General features: G+C 40.9%; 1 protein-coding gene across 1 annotated transcript in view; it reads right to left on the bottom strand.

The window, feature by feature from the left end:
• LOC121870847 (5-hydroxytryptamine receptor-like) overlaps positions 1-22,541 on the bottom strand; it is a 95,969-nt gene that overhangs the window by 28,097 nt on the left and 45,331 nt on the right. Inside the window, exon 3 of the mRNA XM_042372817.1 lies at positions 5,624-5,756. Coding sequence (XP_042228751.1) covers positions 5,624-5,756 — 133 coding nt within the window. The remainder of the gene's footprint in view (positions 1-5,623; positions 5,757-22,541) is intronic.

Below are 22,541 nucleotides of genomic sequence, written 5' to 3' on the forward strand. Positions count from 1 at the left end.
TATTATTTTCCCCATTCCCCTAACCTAACCTAACCTAACCAAAGACTTCAGGATAATAAATGAAATGAAGAAGAAGGAAAAGCCGAACGTTGTCTCTCTCTCTCTCTCTAACTATTATCGATGATCCACTTAGCTTGTTAGCTCAATTATAGTTTTTTAGCTCACTTCTATCGACACGGTGTCTTCCTTTTGTCTGTCTGTCTGACTCTCTGTAAAGGTCTGTCGGAGGCGTCAAAGAGCTTTACTGTGTGTGTGTGTGTGTGTGTTTAGGTTGCTGAGGTTATAATTACACACACACACACACTCTCTCTCTCTCTCTCTCTCTCTCTCTCTCTCTCTCTCTCTCTCTCTCTCTCTTACACTGAGGCATTTTCTTGACCCCACAACAAAGGGTCAGAGGTCAGTAATATTAAATGGAGGAAGAGAGTAAGTGAAACACGGGTTGCATTGTCCATAGAGTTTTACACCTACTGGTGATCGAAAAGTCTCTGTGCACCTGCGTTACTTAAACATATTGTGGTTCTTTGTTAATATACGTTGTTATAGGTCTTGCTTTACCTATATTGTTATATATAATTTTATAAATATAGTAAATATTGAAAATTGCATCAACTTCCACCGTTTAATGGGAAAATTTCTAGTGACTATTGCATACAGAACAAGGTTAATAATCATATTATATAGTATTAGAGGTGCACATTGACTTTATAATCATCGATTATTAGCTTTGTTTTGTGATGGTGGATGAACCGAACTGAACTGAACTAATCTAACCTAACCTAACCTATCCTATCATAACTTAACCTAATCTATCCTGATCTAATCTATCATAACCTAACCTAACTTATCCTAATCTACCCTGATCTAACATAAGCTATCATAACCAATTATACCCTAACGTAACCTCTTATAACCACACCAAAATTGTCCTCTGTGTCTCTCTCTTTCCTTCTCTGCCTCTTTCATATTCTCTTTCCTTCTGTCTAATTTTCTCTCTCCCGTCTCCCGTGAGAACAATTATCTCGCAGTAATCAGCCTCGCCTTTGGAGACTAATGGCGAAATTCCGTAGTCAAGGGATACCTGTTATGTTTATTACGAGGTGTTAGTGTGTGTGTCTTAGTGTGTGTGTGTGTTAGTGTGTGTGTATTAGTGTGTGTGTGTGTGTGTGTGTGTGTGTTAGTGTGTGTGTGTGTTAGTGTGTGTGTATGTTGGTGTGTGTGTGTGTGTGTTAGTGTGTGTGTAGTGTGTGTGTGTGTTGAGTGAGTGTGTGTTTGTCTGTCTGTCGCATAGTTATAATTACCCCCGTCATTATCCTATATATATATATATATATATATATATATATATATATATATATATATATATATATATATATATATATATATATATATATATATTCATTAGCTTAAGACCATTGTCATAATATTTTATATATAATAAATAATAAACACCAAACAATAATAAAATTTAACTTAACTATTAAAAATTAAATACTGCCCACATGTCATCGATACTCGGGGCCTTAATAAAACAGTCATTTGATTAATTGTTAATTTTGGTGTAAACTGCTGTAAAACACTTTAAATTACATTACCAATTAATTAATTAGTAATTACATTTAAACACGAGATGTTGGACAGGTATGTCTCTTTGTGTGTATGTAATTATGTCTGTTAATTTGCATATTAAAATGAGACACCTGCTATTATTATTATTATTATTATTATTATTATTATTATTATTATAATTATTATTATTATTATTATTATTATTATTATTATTATTATAAATATTAATATTAAAATTATTATGATTATTATTTTATTATTATTATTATTATTATTATTATTATTATTATTATTATTATTATTATTACTAAGACATTTTCTGTTTAATATTACTGACCCCACAACTAATGGTCAGAGGTCAGTAATATTAAACAGAGGAAGAGAGTAAGTGAAACACGAGTTGCATTGTCCGTAGAGTTTTACAAACCATGTTGATCGAAAAGTCCCTGTGCACCTGCGTTACTCAAACATATTGTGGTTCTTTGTTAATCTACGTTGTTTTATGACTTGATTTACCTATGTTGTTATATACCGTGTTATAATTATAGTAAATAATGTAAATTATATCACCTTCCACCATTTAATGTGACAATTTCTTGTTATTATTGTACATAGAACAAGATAAATAATTATATTGTTAGGTATTAGAGGTGCACAGGGACTTTTTGATCACATTTTATTAGCTCTGCTTGATGATGGTGGATGAACCGAACTGAACTATCCTAATCTAACCTAGCTTATCCCAATCTCTCATGACTTAACCTAACTTATCCTAAGGTATCATACCCTAATCTAACCTATTCACAGGATACGTTTCTTCATTTTATATATTTTATGTAACAAAGTTGGTTAGCCGTCTCCTCCTCTCTCCTCTTTCCCCTTTCTCTATTTCCTCCCTCCTTACCTTTCACCCCTTCTTCCTTCCTTTAAATTCTCGCCTCCCCTTACTATTCTTCATCTCTTTTCTCCCCCTTCCTCCTACCCCCTTCTCCCCTTCCCTTCCCCCCCTCCCCCCCACCTTCCTCTATGCTGTGGCAGTCCCATTAAAAATATCCTTAATAGCCACAGGTCTTGTTCCTCTTATGTCACTTGCATTGTAGTTGTGGGCAAACACTTGTTGATTGATTGAGTGTGTGTGTGTGTGTTTGTTTGCGTGCGTGCGTGTCTACCTGTACGAATATAAACCCCTACCCCACCATCCCCCCCTCTCCCTCCCACCCTCCCATCTCCATCCCACCCTCTCATCTCCCTCCCACTCCCACCCTCTCCCACTTTCTCTCCCCCATGTCTCCCAGGCAGGTGATAAAAAGAACTCGTTTCCTTTTTAAGATGTTTAAGGCCAAAGGATGAGCTGTCTTAGGGTCTTCTCCAGGGACCAGATAGTCTCCCTCCAGATGGTGCCTCACGATGGAGGAGTGGTGAGGGAGAGAGGGAGAGAGAGAGGGGAGAAACGGGGGAGAGAAAGAGGGGAGGGGGAGAGGGGGAAGGGAGAGAGAGTGAGAAAAGGAGGTAGTGTGAGTTTGGGTCGTCGTGGAGGAGTGTTAAGATGGGTGAGATGTTTTCATGTGAGGTGGAGGAGAGAGAGAGAGAGAGAGAGAGAGAGAGAGAGAGAGAGTTACATAGACAGACAGATAGACAGACAGACAGACAGGCAGACAGACAGACAATACCTCATCATAGCAACTACACTTTAAAATCGCTGCTCAGTTTAGAATTTCCCTGACTCCAGCCTTTGACTCGTACAAGAGAGAAAAAAAAACACCAGTTTTCCCCTGACACAGCACGAGATTCCCTTAACTTTCCCTAGACTTTGGGGGGAGAAAAACACCTTTTTCCTGTAATATGCTGAGTGAAGGTATTGTAGGTGACGTCACTAAGTTAATGATAAACTCTTTTGACGATAATGGATTTGTGGGTGGGTGGGTGGGTGGGTGGGTTGATAGATGTGACAGTGATGGGTCTATGGGTGGTAGATAAATGGGTAGGTTTATGGTGGGTGGATGGGTAACCTAACCTAACCTAACCTAACCTAACTCCTGCAGGTAGAGTTAGAACGTATAATCATCAGGTAAAATAAGCTGTGGTAGCTATTCTCCGGGTGTATAAATCCCTCTACCTCAAACGCCATTAAAATCAGTAATACAATTTTTTACTGAGTTCGTGACAAGCGTAAGTAAGTTGTACACTAGCCCAGCATACTAAACCTTTCTCTTTTCACTCCTCCTTCTCGCCACTTTCTCTCCACTTTCTAATAGTCTAATGGGCTAGACGACGGGTATTTCCAACCACCTCCATTACCACAACCCAGCGACTTACTTGCACGAGTGTCCTGAATAAATGAGTAAAAAGAAATTCTTCTTTAGGTTGAGGTAAAATGATTTTTAAGTATAAGGACTCCACAGCAGTACAGCACCACAGCAGCACCACAGCGCCACAGCAGCACCACAGCGCCACATCACCACACCACCAACCACATCACCACACCACCACATCACCACACCACCACACCACCACATCACCACACCATAACATCACCACACCACCACATCACCATCACATCACCAAATCTCCAAACCACTACACCACACCACCACACCACCAACCACATCACCACACCACCACACCACCACATCACCACACCACCACATCACCACACCACCACATCACCACACCACCACATCACCACACCACCACATCACTACAGTACCACAGCACCAAAGCGACAATACAAATACCATTTTCAGAGTGACACAACCAATTCGATGTTCTCTGTGTAAAAGCCGGATCGAATTACCTTTAACTTTCACCAGAGAAAGTTTGGTGCTTTCGTTATACAGTGTAACTTTCACAAATGCATATTCGGTGGTCTGGCCAGTAACCCGAAAAATTCACACCAACTTTCATTAACTTTTTCTAGCATATTTAACACCAACTTTCACCAACTTTCACCAGCAGAATTAAAACCAACTGTCACCAGCAGCATTAACACTAACTTTCACCAGCAGAATTAACACTTTCACCAGCAGAATTAACACTAACTTTCACCAGCAGAATTTAAACCAACTTTCACCAGCAGCATTAACACTAACTTTCACCAGCAGAATTAACACTTTCACCAGCAGAATTAACACTAACATTCACCAGCAGAATTAACAGTAACTTTCACCAGCAGAATTAACACCAACTTTCATCAACAGGATTAACAATAACTTTCACCAGCAAAATTAACACCAACTTTTACCAACAGAATTAACACCAACTTTCACTAACTTTCTCTTCCGAAAGCTACGAGTTTGATGTTGGAACATTGGTAGGTAACTTGGCTGGGAATAAAATCGAAAGAAAGAGAAAGTTTGAAGAGAGTCAACAAGTTTGATCATGTTAAGTCAGGTGTTTTAAGGACGGGATTTCCCCCTCCTCTCCTCTCTCATTCTCTCTCTCTCTCTCTCTCTCTCTCTCTCTCTCTCTCTCTCTCTCTCTCTTACTCTTTCTTTTCTTTAATTTCTTTTCCCCTTCGCCACCTCCTTCTCTCTCCTCATCTATCTTACTTTCTTTTTCCTCTTCGATTCCTCTTTCTCTTCCCCTTTCTATTCTTTCCTTCTTCCTCAATTTATTCTTCTGCTTTAATTCTCCCCTTTTCTGTGTTTGCCAATCTTATTTCTCTTGTTTCTTCATCTTTTATTCTTTTGTTTTTCTTATTTCTTGGTTATTCTATTTTCTGCTCTGTCTGTCTGTCTGTCTGTCTGTCTGTCTCGCCTATTTTATGTTCTTCTCACACTTCAATAACACATCACATCACCACCATACCATCACCACCACCACCACCACCACCACCCCAACACCACACCACCACACCAACATCAACAGCAACCACCACCACTACATCCTCACACCACCACCACTACATCCTCACAACACCACCACAGCACCACCACAGCACCAACACAGCACCAACACAGCACCACCACAGCACCAACACAGCACCACCACAGCACCACCACAGCACCAACACAGCACCACCACAGCACCACCACAGCACCACCACAGCACTTACCTCATACACAGCACCTAAGGGCATGACCAGACAGGCCACCATAAGATCCGCTACAGCCAGGGACACGATGAGGAAGTTGGCCACCTGCTGTAGGTTCCTCTCTAGTAGAATGGCTGCTATGACGAACACGTTCCTGGAGGTGAGAGAGAGAGTGAGTGAGTGAGTGAGTGAGTGAGTGAGTGATGGTGAGAGAGAGAGAGAGAGAGAGAGATTATATATATAAGTCATGTGGTTGGTAACATTTTATTATTATTATTAAAGTACAATAATAATATGAGTGACACACACACACACACACACACACACACACACACACACACACACACACACACACACACACACACAGGAAGTCAACTCTTGCTGAAAAATTCCCCACCAACTTTTTTGTTTATTTTTTTATTTTTTTTCAGGGAGAGAAAACAATGGATAGAAACGCTGACCTCAGTGTATTCTCCCTGGCTATTTACCTCCCTCTCTTCTCCCTTCCAAATTAAACCTCCCTATATTTGCCCCACCCATTAATCGCCTTGTATTCTTCCTAGTTATTTATCTCTTTATATCCTCCCTTACCATCTATCTCCCTTTATTCTCCCTTGTCGTTAATCTCCCTCCGCTCTCCCTGGCCATATTCACCCGCTCACCCTCATAAGAGAAATGGCCTTTTGTAGATGCTGAGTACTGTAGGGTGCTGCTGGAACCATTGTCAGCCGCGCCACGGTAAAAAATGTCTTTGTATTTTTGGGGGTCCAATTTTTTTCGCTACTGTTGCGACTCCTATTACTATTATTAATACTACTACTACTGCTACTATAACAACTACTACTACTACCACTACTATTATTACTACTACTAATATTATTACTCCTACTATTATTGTTACTATTATTACCACTATTACCACTTCTCACCACCACCACCACCACTACTATCTCCATTCCTCAACCCTACCACCCCCACCACCACCCCCATCCCTACCACCACCACTACCATCCCTACCACCTCTACCTCACCCCCACCCCTCACCCCTACCACCACCAACCACCCACCCAACCTTTTGAGGTGGTCGTCATGGTGAGAGAATGGTCGTGACAGAGACAGATGTATGACTCTGACAGGTCCCCCAATTACTCCTTCACCAGTGTAGAAAAACGTCGGAGTTTCCACCTTGTCAAATACTGAGATCACGAAGACGGCAAAATGAAAACGCTAGACTGGTTGACTGGTTGATTGTATGGACTGGTGGATTAGTTGGTTGATTGGACTGGTTGAGTAATTGGTGGATTGGTTGAGAGTAATTGATGGAATGGTTGATTAGTTGATTGGGTGGTTGATTGGTCTGGTTGAGTAATTGGTGGATTGGTTGACTAAATGGTGGAGTGGTTGACTGGTTGACTGTATGGGCTGGTTGTGTAATTGGTTGAGTGGTAGAATGGATGTTGGTGGATTGATTGATTGGTTGACTAAAATGATGGACTGGTAGACTTGTTATTATCTGACTGACTGGCTGACTAACTGACTGGCAATCATGGCTGACTGGCAAACATGGCTGACTGGTTATGTAACTGGAGAAAGTTTTTAGTCATTTGTATACGTCTTATGGCGAGTAATAATGTTTTATTTATGTTAAAAAAGAAAATGGGGGAACTTTTCATCGGCGACCTTTTTAAATTGTGCAAAAAATAAAGGCAGGTAGTTTATGTATTAGTCTGGGAGTGAAGGGAGTGAGGGATGAGGGAAGGAGGAGGAGGAAGGAGGGAGAGGGAAGAAAAGGAGGAAATGGAAAGAGTAGAGGGAGGGAGAGAGAGGAGAGAGAGAGAGAGAGAGAGAGAGAGAGAGAGAGAGAGAGAGAGAGAGAGAGAGAGAGAGAGAGAGAGAGAGAGAGAGAGAGAGAGAGAGAGAGAGTAAAATGGGTTCAGCACAAATATAGATAATCTACGCATACATTTCAGCACATGTATAAAGACAGTACAGGTATACATATAACTCTAAAATAATTATATTCAATTTCTTAAATTCACCTAAACCTCCCCTAAACCTCCTTAAAGAGACCCAATTCTTAACACCTCTGAAAATAACCCAACCACAACCCCCAGAAAGATCACCCATCACATCACCCCCCCGCCCCTATTAATTACAGCCTAGGAAACGATAATTACAGGGTGTGACCTAACCACCTGAGTTATGGGGTGTGTCATGGGAGAGGTCAAGGCTATATCAGGGGTCGTCGGTATATTTATCATAATCAGATATACCTATTTATCCAGAAGCCAATTTGAGACCTATTTTAACACCTTGACATGAAGAGAGTTGAGAAGGTAATGTAATTGGGTTAGGTTTGGTTTGGTTTGGTTGGGTTTGGTTGGGTTTGGTTTGGTTGGCCTACTTGCTAGGTTTGGCTTGGTTGTTTGCTGGGTTGGTTGTTGTTGTCAGTTGGGTTGTTGTTGTTGGTTGGTTATTAGTTGGTTGGTTGGGTTGGGTTTGGTTTGGTAGTAGTAATGGTGGTGTGGGAGGTTACTACCACCACAACCACTACTCCCTACAACAACTAACCACTATCACCAACACAACTAATACTCTCACTACTACCACCACCACTTTCACAACCACCATCAATTACCACTACCATCACCACCACAACTAATACCCCCTACAACTACCACCACTACCACAACTAATACCCCAGCAACTACCACCATCACCATTTTCACAACCACCATTAATTTCCACTACCACCAATACATAAACCACCATCACCACTTTCACAATCTCAACTCTTGACTTTCTAAATTTTACAGAATCTTTCTCTCGACTAAAACACTTTCCGTCTCCCCCAATGAGGTTACTCCCCACTAAACAGATCTTAGCTCCCCAGGTAGGTGTGTGTGTGTGTGTGTGTGTGTGTGTGTGTGTGTGTGTGTGTGTGCGGAAGACAGAGAGGTCAAGAGTTTGTAAGACAGAGAGGTCAAGAGTTTTAAATCAGAGTCAAAAACAATTCGAGTTGTTTTGTTGAGTCGATAATTCCGTTCTCTCTCTTTTCCCCGCCAGGTCAATAGGTCAAGGCCGCATTCTTAAATAGCCCGACTTTCAGTGTGTATCAGAATCTGTGTTTTGACTACGGGCGTTTTAATCCTTTGATGGTAGTGGGTTTAACTCTTTGTGGATGATGGTTTAACCGTTTGTAGGGGTTAAATCATCGTACTCTAAGGGTTTAAGTAATCGAATTCAACAGTTAAATCATCATCAAAAGGGGGTTAAGTCATCATTTTCAAAGGGTTAAGTCATCGTTCTCAGAGGGGTTAAGTCATCGTACTCTAAGCGGTTTAGTAATCGTACTCAAGGGTCAAGTCATCTCCCTCAAGGGATTAAATCATTATCCTTAAAGGGTTAACAATAACTTCAACAGCAACTTTGGTCAGAACAGGTTAAAGCTTCACCTACTTCCGTTCAACACACTTGCAACATTATCCAACATCAACGCACTGAACATTAACCCAAACACATACTTATGATTAAATTCACCTGTTATAATTATTAAAAACTTAGATCAATAAAAATTCTCCCACGATTAGGGGGAAAAAAACACTCTTGATTTTTGTCCGTAAAGTTAAGTGCTTGCGGTATCTTGTAAACGCACTTGCAATATTTTAACGAGAGTAGATTAAGAGTATACGAAAATACACTATATATATAATCGATTTTTTTGGGGTGGGGAATTGGGGTGGGGTGGAGAGCGTTTTTTTTGGGGGGGAGAGTGAGGTTGATTGAAATTTCCTGCAATATCGTGTACTCTAAATTTTCCGGTTATTTTTGTCTCCTAAGGTTTAAAAGATGATTGAAATTTTTTTTACAAGAACTTTCCGTAGGTTTTTATTTCTGAGGAAGGAGGAGAAGTAAAAGGAGGAGGGAGGAGGAGAAAAGAAGGTAAAATGAGGAGAAGGAGGAGGAGGAGGAGGAGGAGGAGGAGGAGAAGAAGAAGAAGAAGAAGAAGGGGGATCAGTAACAGGAAGAGAAGCAGAAATTTTGCCCCCCCAAAAAAAAATACAAAAAATCTAGAAAAATAATGAAATTTGCAACAACTCATTAAAAATTCAATTGCAATTTCCTCAACCTCAATATACTCTTAACCGTGAGTGAATTTACTTGCAATATTACCTAACCCAACCTAAGTTGCATTAAACCTTATGTATTATAAACGCTTCCTAGTTACACATTGAATCTCTGCAATATATTCAGTAGTTAAATGTTGGTAATGATAGTATGGTGGTGATTGGGTAGTTAGTAATGGTATTATGGTAATGTGGTAGTAATTGGGGAGTTAGTGATGTTAACTACTACCAACCACCATCATCACCACCACTAACCACAACTACTACCATCACCAACCACCATCATCACCACCACTAACCACAACTACTACCATCACCACTATTACCATCACCAACCACCATCATCACCACCACTAACCACAACTAATACCATCACCAACCACCATCATCACCACCACTAACCACAACTACTACCATCACCACCACTACCATCACCAACCACCATCAGGGCACAGGAAAATTCTCCCTGTACTCTCCTTCAGGTTCCCCTAGCACACAATCTCCATGATCAACTCCGCCAGGTGTGTCGGGGAATTTTCCCTAGGCGGTGCTCCTACCTGTGTAAATATTCCCCCCAAAATATTTACCACCAGGTGAGACCCTTTAAGGTGATGATGCTGTGATGCCGTCTGATGAAGCTGTGTGTTTGGGATAATTGGTGATAATGATCTCTCTCTCTTTCCTTCCTTCATACTTTTCTACCTCTTTCTCACCCTCCTTCACCCCCCCCCCTCTCTCTCTCTCTCTTTCTCCTCCCACTGATCAGAGGCAGCCTCCCCTCTCGCTGTTATCTCACTGGAAGGTTTGATGTAGTGCCGCCAGATGGCTGATGCGGCCAATAGTCTCAGAAGGAGGTGTTAGAGAGAGAGAGAGAGAGAGAGAGAGAGAGAGAGAGAGAGAGAGAGAGAGAGAGAGGTTGGTTACATTAGTTTTAGTTTCTTCTGGTGTGTGTGTTCGGGGTCGATGGATAGTTTACCTCCTCTGTTAACTTACTGAAAACATTGGTTAGTCTTGGTACATTAGTTGGATTATTTGGTTAGGTTACTGTTGTGGGTTTATTATGAGTCTCTAGGGTACAATTTTTAGATCAAGATAAGCAAATAAGCCTCAGTGATCCACCGTCTACGTATATTATTGAATTTCTATTTATGCTAATTCTTTTATTTGTTATGTAAATACACTCATATGTACGTCAAAATATGTTTTATACACACACACACATTCATTGACCCCAACATAAACAAACAAATACCCCCACAACACACCCCCACAACACAACCCCCACACAAACACCCCCCTACACACACAGTAAGTCAAGCCCTGACCAGAACAGCACACTCATACACTCACACACCGCACCGTCATCACCCAACCATTATCTATGCATGACTACTGAATCATACACTAACCAATTTTGATATTTTACTCAACCAGTAACATTCTTACTACAGTATTCCCTTCACATATTGCATGATTCTTGCATTTCAATAATAAACCTCAGGATGGTATTTGGTTCGTGAATTGAATTAGGGTGATGAAGTTGCAATTGATATGTAAAAAGATGTTGAGGGATTTGTTTTTTTTGTGGTGTTTGGTTAGGTTAGGATCTTATTAGGTCTGTTGTGTTTTGGTTGTAGTGGTGTTTGTTGATGTACAGTGGGATGAGTTTGGTTCTCTTGGTGTTTGTGTGTGTGTTTGACTCTCTCTCTCTCTCTCTCTCTCTCTCTCAGGCCTTCTATGCCTCTTTCCTTGTCACTTCTGATCCTCTTCTTCCTACACCTTTTCCTTTCCACTTCCCCCCGTTCTTCTTCCTTTTATCCTCTTCCTCCTCCTCCTCCTTCTGATCTTCTTCCTCCTCCTCCTCCTCCTTCTTCTGATCTTCTTCCTCCTCCTCTTAATCCACTTCTTTTAATCTCATGCATATATTAATTCCTCAGCCATTCCAGAAATAATCATTTTTATCTCCTCTTCATTTTCCGCTTGCTGATGCTATTCCTTTTCCTTCTTCCTCCTTCACCTGCCTCTTCTACCTTCTCGCCTACTCCTCCTTCCCCCTTACCCTTCTGTTCCTTTTCCTCTGTTCTTCATTCCTCCTCTTCCCCCTCCTATCCTACATATTTTAACTCCTGATTTAAAGAAGCAAAATTTTTCCGTCTTCTTCTTCTTCTTCTTCTTCTTCTTCTTCGTCTTCGTCTTCGTCTTCTTCTTCTTCTTCTTCTTCTTCTTCTTCTTCTTCTTCTTCCTTCTTCCTCTTCCTTCTTCCTCCTCCACCAGGCAGTGCGCGCCACACTTTCCCTTTCCAATTAACAAAAGAGCTCGCCAAGCCAACAGTTGTCTAGCCTTAACTGTTCCATTGACTAAAAGGCTCACAGAATTCCGACGACTCCACTACGTAAGGTCTTTTAAATGCATTTGTCCAGGTTCTGTCCATTGGTGAATTGTGTCCAAGGTCTAAAGTATTTTATAGGTTTTGTCCAGTAGTGTATTTTTGTCCAAGGTCTGAACTCTCTGTTGGACGTCCTGGACAAAATTGGACTATAGGACTCAAACTAGACATAATTCCAACCACCAATACACAAATTAACACATACATATATACGTACACACACACAAACCAAAATATACACACTAACACACATACGTACACACACACACACACACTGACTGAATCACATATACACACATACGTACACTGACTAAATCACACACACACACACACATACACACACACACACACACACACACCGACCTCTACTGCGCCAATAAACGTTCAATTTAGCAGTGAAATCTGAACCCGTGTCATGAGCCAGCAGCGACAGACCTTCACCGAGGCACAACCGCTGTAATATGACCGTGATGATAAGGTCAGTCAGCCACCAGTTGTACCAAAGTCTAAGCTGATCGTAAGACAATTTATTACCTTATCTCCTTATCTGGATCACGTGGGGATTAGGTACCAATGATTAATTTACATGGTGATTAAATTCTCTAATGTTAATCTAACTTAACCTAACCGATAACACACATAAACACATTTATCTTCAAATACCATCCAGTACACACACACACACACACACACACACACACACACACACACACACATAGTACTCTTATCGTGTTTGTTTACAGTTGCATGACGTCATAAAGGTTTACGAGTTTCAATTGTTGTATTTTATTTTGTTTGTTTTGGTGTGTAAATATATGGAACTTATGTCAACACGAGATGTGAGGAATGGATGGTTGTTTGTGGTAGTTGTTGTTGTTTTGTTGTTGTTGTTGTTGTTGTTGTTCTTTATCGTGTTGTTATTGCTGTTGTTGTTGTTGTTGTTGTTGTTGTTGTTGTTTTCGTCTTCTTCTTCTTCTTCTTCTTCTTCTTCTTCTTCTTCTCATTAATTCATTACACACACACACACACACACACACACACACACACACACACACAGTCTCTCCATTACCAAACGTTCAGTACCTACACATTGCCCTCAACACAAGCTTGACGCCACCACCGCCACCTCCTCCTCTCTCTCCTCCTCCCTCTCTCCCCTCCCTCCCTCTCTCCCTCCCTCCCTCTTGATAAATGGACCAAGTTTGAAGCAGAGCGTTTAAAGTGACCACATACTCCCTGTACATATGAGCTATACTGGACTGCCATCTGTACGCTGTAGATCGATGTGTAAAATCTTAGGTGTTAAATTATACTTCATTTAGTCTCTGTATAATTTCGACGCCATGTTGGTTTATTTCGAAGTAATTTTTTTTTTTAGTTGTCAAATTCTCTTAGTTTATGATCTTAGTTTAATTCTGATGTTATATTAGCCTCTGGAATTAAGTCATAAATCTCACGAAATAGATAAATTCTTGTGTCATTAATACCAGAGAATTTTCACAACCTCGGGTGTTAGAATTACTCTCATGAGGTAGAGTCTCTGAGTAAAACTAACGCCATTGTAGTGCCTGATCTCCTAGCTGGTGGGGTAGTCAGAGTCACTTAGGAGATAACAAATAGGAGATACTCTTAAGGGAGTTTGAGACTGTGGTAGGAGGACTGTGGTAGTTGCGTGTATTGAACTCTTACTAAAGTGGTGTTGGCTCTCTGACGCTTGGGGGGACTGCCTGCTGTTGGGGACTGTGGTGGAGGAGGAGGGGGTGTGGGCGTGGAGGTAGGAGGGTGAGGAAGGGAGGAAGGAAGTTTGTTTGGTGGTGATGGATGGTGGTGGTAGTGATGGAGGTTGTGATGGTGTTGGTGGAGGTAGTGGTAGATGGGGGGTAGTAGTAGTATTAGTAGTAGTAAGCAAACTACCCACTCGCTGTAACATATAGAATAAGACACTTTAAGGACACTGTAATCATGAAATATCACTATACTTACACTTTATTTAATTACATACTTACAATTACAATATATAAAGGTTTGATGACTAAGGAATTAACGCTGGAAACCGCCACAATAGGGATGGAAAAGGTGACGGTGGGAATAGTACACGGAAAAACAACTCCCGTCAACCCCGCGAACTGAAACTCTTGAATCAGTGAATCCGAGACAGTACACAGTTTTGGGGCCATAGATGATGCACTGGGTCATGTAATGTCTCGGATTCACAGGTTCATGAGTCTCAGAGTTTCGTATAATTGAGCACATTAACCACTCTAGCATGTTGCAGGAGTGTTGCTAAGGTGGTGGATGATAAAAAGTGTTACCAAGTGCGAAGAATAATGTGTAATGGCTGAAACAGTGTTACCAAGTGTGTGTGGCGTTATGTGTAATGGCTAAAACAGTGTTACCAAGTGTGTGGCGTTATGTGTAATGGCTAAAACAGTGTTACCAAGTGTGTGGCGTGATGTGTAATGGCTAAAACAGTGTTACCAAGTGTGTGGCGTTATGTGTAATGGCTAAAACAGTGTTACCAAGTGTGTGGCGTGATGTGTAATGGCTAAAACAGTGTTACCAAGTGTGTGGCGTTATGTGTAATGGCTAAAACAGTGTTACCAAGTGTGTGGCGTTGTGTAATGGCTAAAACAGTGTTACCAAGTGTGTGCGATGTGTAATGGCTAAACAGTGTTCCCAAGTGTGTGGCGTGATGTGTAATGGCTAAAACAGTGTTCCCAAGTGTGTGGCGTTATGTGTAATGGCACAAAACAGTGTTACCAAGTGTGTGGCGTTATGTGTATGGGTTAAAACAGTGTTACAAGTGTGTGGCGTGATGTGTAATGCAAAACGTGTTCTAAAGTGTGTGGCGTTATGTGTAATGGCTAAAACAGTGTTACCAAGTGTGTGGCGTGATGTGTAATGGCTAAAACAGTGTTACCAAGTGTGTGGCGTTATGTGTAATGGCTAAAACAGTGTTACCAAGTGTATTTATAGTATTTACACCGAGGAAATGAGTGACCATGTGAACTATTCCTCTTGTATGGGAAGATAATTTTAAAGGCATGTGTTCGTTCTCTCTCTCTCTCTCTCTCTCTCTCTCACTCTCTCTCTAAAAAGTGCCATCGAGAGAAATATTAAATGTTTTGGTCTTGTTCGTTTTTCGGTTTCCTTTTCAAAATAGTTGTACAGTACAATTTTTTTGGGGCATTTTCACTATTTTGTACATTTTATATTTTTGGTTTTTCTTGTAATTTTCTGTATTTTTTTATATTTTCGTTGTATTCTTTTTATTTTGTGTTTTGTATTTACTTGTATTTCCGTTGTATTTGGCTGTTGTTGTTTGTATTTACGTTTAATCTGTATTTTTTTTAGTATTTACGTTGATTTTTGTTATCTTTATGTAATCTTCAAGAATTTTGTATTTTGGGGTAATTATTTAACGTATTTTCCTTATTTTTTCCCAGTTTTCTTATTTTTCGCTTATTTTCTTGAAATTTCACGGATTTTCCAACTCTCACGCGATCTTACAACTCACACGCACTCTACCGACACACACACACACACTCTCTCTCAAGCCCCACGCACCCCAACAACCTCACAAATTCACTCACTCAACCCACAACCCACTCTACCGACACTCACACACTCTTCCATCCCTCACGCACTTTCACGACACTTAGACATTCTCAACCCACAACACACTTTACCGACACACTCAATTTAAAACCACTCACACATTCTCCCAACTCACAACGCACTTTACCGTTTCACACACACACTCCCAACCTACAACACCCACTACCAACAAACACACACTCTCCCAAACTTCCCACGTACCCCAAAACCTCACAAATTGACTCACACATCCCACAACACACTCTATCTACAAGTACACACACTCCCAACCCCCCACACATCCCAACACCCTTACGAACTCACTCACATCCCAAGCCATTACCGGTGTGTGCCAGGGGGACTCAACTTAGCATATTAACCCCCCTCAAACTCTCTCTCTTGTGCTGTAAGTTGAAGGAATCATTGTAGTGTATTGTATTATAAACGACTTGGCTCTTGCGTTTACGTCCGGAGTGAGTGATGTTTGGCTATAGTGAGTTAATACAGCGATGTTTTGGGATACAGTGAGTTAATACAGTGTTTTGGGGGATACAGTGAGTTAATACAGTGATTGTTTTAAGTACAGTGACTTAATACATTGATTTTTTGGGGTACAGTGAGTTAATACAGCGATGTTTTGGGATACAGTGAGTTAATACAGTAATATTATTGGTACAGTGAGTTAATAAAGTGATATTTTTGGTACAGTGAATTAATACAGTGTTGTTTGGGTACAGTGAGTTAATACAGTGACGTGTGGATACAGTGAGTTGATAATACAGTGTCTTTTATGAATAGAGTAACGTGTTGATGGTGATATACAGTTGTTCATCTCCACAAGCTCACCATTACCGACAGAAATACAGTGAAATACAGCAATCGGTAATACAACAACACGAAAATTCAGAGAAATACAACAAATAGCAATACAACAAAGGCAAAGAATACAATAAAATACAGTTGTTCATCTCCACAAGCTCACCATTACCGACAGAAATACAGTGAAATACAGCAATCGGTAATACAACAACACGAAAATTCAGAGAAATACAACAAATAGCAATACAACAAAGGCAAAGAATACAATAAAATACAGTTGTTCATCTCCACAAGCTCACCATCACTGACAGAAATACAGTAGGTACAGGAGACTACAGTAAGATAATATACGGGGCTGTATTTCTCAAACTATTTTCTGGTAATTTATTTCTCGGCGCTTTAGGGATTGAGGTGTCCCAGAGGTCCAACTGGTAAGAGTAGGGACTGGATTAGATTAAAGTGGGGTCTCCTAGGAATGGGGCCTAATAGGAATGGGGTCTGTTGGGTTGGGGGTCTCCTAGGAATGGGGCCTAATAGGAATGGGGTCTGTTGGGTTGGGGTCTCCTAGGAATGGGGTCTGTTGGGTTGGGGTCTCCTAGGAATGGGGCCTAATAGGAATGGGGTCTGTTGGGTTGGGGTCTCCTAGGAATGGGGTCTGTTGGGTTGGGGTCTCCTAGGAATGGGGCCTAATAGGAATGGGGTCTGTTGGGTTGGGGTCTCCTAGGAATGGGGTCCAGTAGGAGTGGAGTCTATTAATAATGTGTTCTAATAGAAATGAGGCCTACTAGTAATATTCTAATAGGAATGTGGCCTATTAGTAATTTAAGGCCCCAGCAGCCATTATAATAATCCTCAATACATTTTCATGAGAGACAAAACTCCCATCAGCCAAGATCAAAACTTTAACTTTTATTATTTCATGAATATTTAATATAAATTATGTATATACACTAAAATATGTAAATATAGAGAGGAAAGTATTGATATATAATATAAATTTAATCTCACTATCTACTGACCCGAGAAATAAGAGCTTTACCAGATAATGTTTACATTATCGAGATCTATCCTTCAGCGAACTCGTCCAGGTGCGAGAAGGTATCGTTTTAGAGTTTGTCTGTCTGTCTGTCTGTTACTTATCTTCATTCGTTCAATTCCCCTATTTTTTGTTGTTATTGTATTTATTTATTTATTATTATTATTATTCATATCTTTGTCACACCAAAAAACACCAAACAAACACCATAAAAACTCCCAAACACCATAAAACACCACAAAAACACCCGAAAACACCACAAAAACACCTTAAAACGCAATAAACCACCATAAAAATATAAAAACACCTCCAAGACACCACAAAAATACTTTAAAACACCACAAAACACCATAAAACACCACAAAACACCATAAAACACCGAAACGCCCGCAATTCCTCGACAGTCTAAGGTTTTCTTGCGCAGGAGGAGAACGTGTTGACACCAGGCGAACCATTTTTCATAATTTTCTCTCCGTCAGCTGTAAAATCAAAACAAATCCTCGCGTCTCCGGTGAAAATTGTGGGGGATGTGGGTCGTATTTTACCTCTGGGACCTGGGAGTTTATTTTCCTACTAAGGAGATGGGATACGGTTCTTACAGTGTGAATTAGAGGATGGAAGTTATAGAACGAACGAAAGGGTGGGATGGGAATTATAGAACGAACAAAGGTTGTGATTGCGAATTAACGGGTGGGATTGTGAATTGTAGAACGAACGAAGGGGTGGGATGGGAATTATAGAACGAACGAAGGCTGTGATTGTGAATTAACGGGTGGGATTGTGAATTGTAGAACGAACGAAGGGGTGGGATGGGAATTATAGAACGAACGAAGGCTGTGATTGTGAATTAACGGATGGGATTGTGAATTGTAGAGCGAATGAAGGGGGTGGGATTGTGAATTAACGGGTGTGATTGCGAATTATAAGGCGAACGAAGGGGTGAGATTGCGAATTAACGGGTGGGATTGTGAATTGTAGAACGAACGAAGGGGTGGGATTGCAAAATATCGGGTAGAATGGCGAATTCTATAACAAAGGGGGTGTGAACGTGAAGTAACGGTTGTGATTGAGTTATATAAAGAACGAGAGGGTGAATTTGCGAAGTAAAAGAGGTAATTGAGAACTAAGAGAGAAAATTGCAAACTAATGAAGGTAATTTCGAATTAACGGGTATGATTACGAACTACTTGCCGAACGAGAGGATCTAATAACGAATTAAAGAGCCAACGAATGATTGTAATTGAAGACTAACGAACGAATATAATAGCGAACTGGGGAACCAACGAACAGACGTAACAACGAACAAAGGAGATAACGAATGAATAAAACAACGAACAAAGCAGCTAACAAATGGATATAGCAATAATCAAACTAACGAGAAAACCCGGAATAGGACTCGAATTTACATACAGAATCCTTGGGTTTCCTTAGGTTAGGTCAGGTTTGGTTAGTTTAGGTTGGGTTAGCTTACATTACATGGACCTACCAAACCCGGGTACGAATCTTGGGGGTTCACTAAGACGTAGAGAGAACGAACCCATTATTTTCCTACCTTAAACACACACACACACACACACACACACATACACCTATATCTCTACACACACACACACACACACATACCTGTACATATACACACATACACCTATATCTCTACATACACACACATATACCTGTAAATAAACATATACATATCTCTACATACCCACAAACACACACACACATACATGTACGTACCTGCACACACACACACACACACACACACAATGAGAAGGAATAAAAAATCTTCTTTGTTCTTTAATTTTGATGTCAGGTCGATTTCTCATTCAACTCTCACATTACACAAGGAAGAAAAATGAACCGAAGCGTAAAGGGTAGACACGGGTAACCTCGTTTTACCTTTATTTCCATACGAGAGAATAATCTAATTGGATCGTAACTTGGTTCTGTCTCGACCACATAAGCCAACAGCAGGTGGGCCTCGTGTACGTGTGTAAATATTGGCTGGAGTTGGGGGTAAGTTTGATACACACACACACACACACACACACACACGCACACACACCAACACTGACACAACACCCAACCCAACCTTCCCACTACCCTTCTCTCCCCCTCTTCCACACCACCACACCTATATGAACATACCAGCTCAACAAACACACCTGTAATATATTCACCCCTGGAGATGTCAGGTATACTCTTGTTGACATACTCTGAAGTGTCGTCCGTCGCCTTCCGTCACTGACTTATGGACGCAATCTACATATCAATTATGCTGAAGTTGAATCTGTTATGGAGGGGAAACTACTACTGTCCAGTCCTGCCTTGTTTGGTGTGTGGGTTGTGTTGCGCTGTGTTGGTTGTGTTGTGTTGTGTTGTGTTGTGTTGTGCAGGTGTTTGGTATATGTGAGGCGGGTGAGTGTTCGTGTTGCATTGTGTTGTCCATAATGAGTGCTAAACCTGTCAATACTTCACACACTCCCTTAACATAAAGAGAGAGAGAGAGAGAGAGAGAGAGTGTCAGTTTAGAAGTGGAATTTAGACATTATTAAACTGTCGAATATGTGTCAAGAGGCATGTGGGTCAGAGGTAACTCGAGTATAGTCAAATCTGCGAATAACAAATCAGAATCAAGCCTAGATGTTACTTGTGTACGAGTATAGTCAAACCCGCGAATAACAAGACAAACCCAAGCTAGATGTTACTGTTGTAGACTCAAACCCGCGAATAACAAGACAAACCCAGGCTAGATATTATTCGTGTATATTTCAACCCGCGAATAACGTGAGATAAGTGTCATATCCACAACTGAGGGAGCCAGACTAGACAAGTACATCACCACAACTTGACAGGTGGTCTCAGCCAACGTGTGAAGGTCGACACTGCCACTAAGGAGATGACTTACTCTCCAGAGAACGATTCATCCTCATCTTGTCTTGGGAACTGTGGGGGGCTGAGTGTGTCCTATCATTTATAACGAGTGTGTGGCTCGATGGGTGTGTTAGGGGTGAGGGTGTGTTAGGGTGGAGGTGTGTTGTGGGGTAAGGGTGTATGAGGGGTGGGGGTCGGTTGTAGGGGTGAGAGGTGGATGTAAGGGGTGAGAGGATGTAGGGGGTGAGTGGTCAGTGTGTAGGGATGAGGGGATGGGTGGGTTTGGGTAGGTGGGTGTAATATGTGGGAAAGGATAGGTGTGGGGAGTGTAGGATAGAGAGAGAGAGAGAGAGAGAGAGTAAAAGGAGAGGGTGGTAAGGGAAGGTATATGAGAAAGGGTGAATATTTGTATGAAATGTATGTACTATTCATGTATAAACTGTATGTATGAATATAACTATTTCTGTATAAATTCACACACACACACACACACACACACACACACACACACACACACACAGACACACACACACACACACACAAAGATATTACCAGTGTACATAATTTTCTTAACACAAGACAGAGGGAGATTTATAGCCTTAAAGAACTCCTTCCCTTTATTTACTGTGTCCGAGATTTATGAACAGTTTAAAGTGATGTCAATATTTTTAGAGGAACGATATATTAAGGAGAAAAGGTGAAGAAATTGTTTATTTATTGAGAGAGAAAGTGAGAGTGTGTGTGTGTGTGTGTGTGTGCGTGTGCGTGTGCGTGTGTGTGTGTGTGTGCGTGTGTGTGTGTGTGATGGAGTATGGGTGCGTGTGAGGAGGGAGTGTGGGTATGTGCGTGTAAATGATATTAACAACAACAACAATAACAACAATAATAATAATAACAATAATAGCCAACAACAACACTAACATCACAAATAAAACAACAACAACATAAACTAAAACAAAAACAACAACAACAACAACAAACAAACCTCATTAAACCAAAACTTTTCCAGCAATTATTTTTTTTTCCTTCTCATCCTCGAGGTTAACTTAGTGTAATACCTAGACAACCATCACTAAAACTCGAGTCACGAACACACAGACACAAGAGCTTCAACTTCTGTCCTCCCTCCAAAAAAAAAAAAAATCACCCAAAACTCACAAATCCGGATTGAATGTGACGAACGATGCTCAGGTAAACACCAACTTGCATTTCTCTCTTGTTTATTTTTGTGTCTTTATTCTGGATTGAGTTGATTGTCTGGTGTTGTTTTTACCTGATGAGTTTTCGCTGGGAAGGATAGTTTAGTTTTTTGGGGGAGAAGTTATAGGTGGATAGGTAATAGGTGGGGAGGTTATAGGTGGGTAGGTTATAGGTGGGTTAGGTTATAGGTGGGTTAGGTTATAGGTGGGTAGGTTATAGGTGGGTAGGTTATAGGTGGGTGAGTAATTGTTTTAGGTTATAGGTGGGGGAGGTTATGGGTGGAGTGGGTAATAGGTGGGGAGGTTATAGGTGGGTAGGTAATAGGTGGGGAGGTTATAGGTGGGTAGGTAATAGGTGGGGAGGTTATAGGTGGGTAGGTAATAGGTGGGTAGGTTATAGGTGGGTAGGTTATAGGTGGGTAGGTTATAGGTGGGAAGGTTATTAGCTTTTGGTGAGTTATAGGTGGGAAGGTTAGCTGTTGTGAATTATTGCTGACTACTTTAATGGGGATTTTAGCTGTAAAGGTTAGCTGTGGTGGAAAAGGGAAGAGAAGAAAGGGAAAAGGAGGATGAATGAGGAAGAGATTAAGAGAGGAGAAGGGAAGTAAGAAGAATAGAGAAGAGGAAGAGGAATAAGAGAGGAGGAGGGTGAAAGACGTAGATAGAATATGGTGAGGTAAGGAAGGAGGTGGTACTGAAGGGGTAGTGGATGAGAGAGAGAGAGAGAGAGAGAGAGAGAGAGAGAGAGAGAGGTAATAAATATTGACACAGAAACAAAAACAACAAGACCAACATTGGCTGCTGGGAGAGTCAGGTAATTCAGTAAGTCAGGTCCAGTTAACCGTGTTTGGGTGGACAGGTATTGTGTGTCTCTCTGTCTCTCTGTCTTTTTCTCTCCTTG

This window comes from Homarus americanus, unplaced genomic scaffold (assembly GCF_018991925.1).
Source record: "Homarus americanus isolate GMGI-L3 unplaced genomic scaffold, GMGI_Hamer_2.0 scaffold21823, whole genome shotgun sequence".
NCBI classification, from domain to species: Eukaryota; Metazoa; Arthropoda; class Malacostraca; order Decapoda; family Nephropidae; genus Homarus; species Homarus americanus.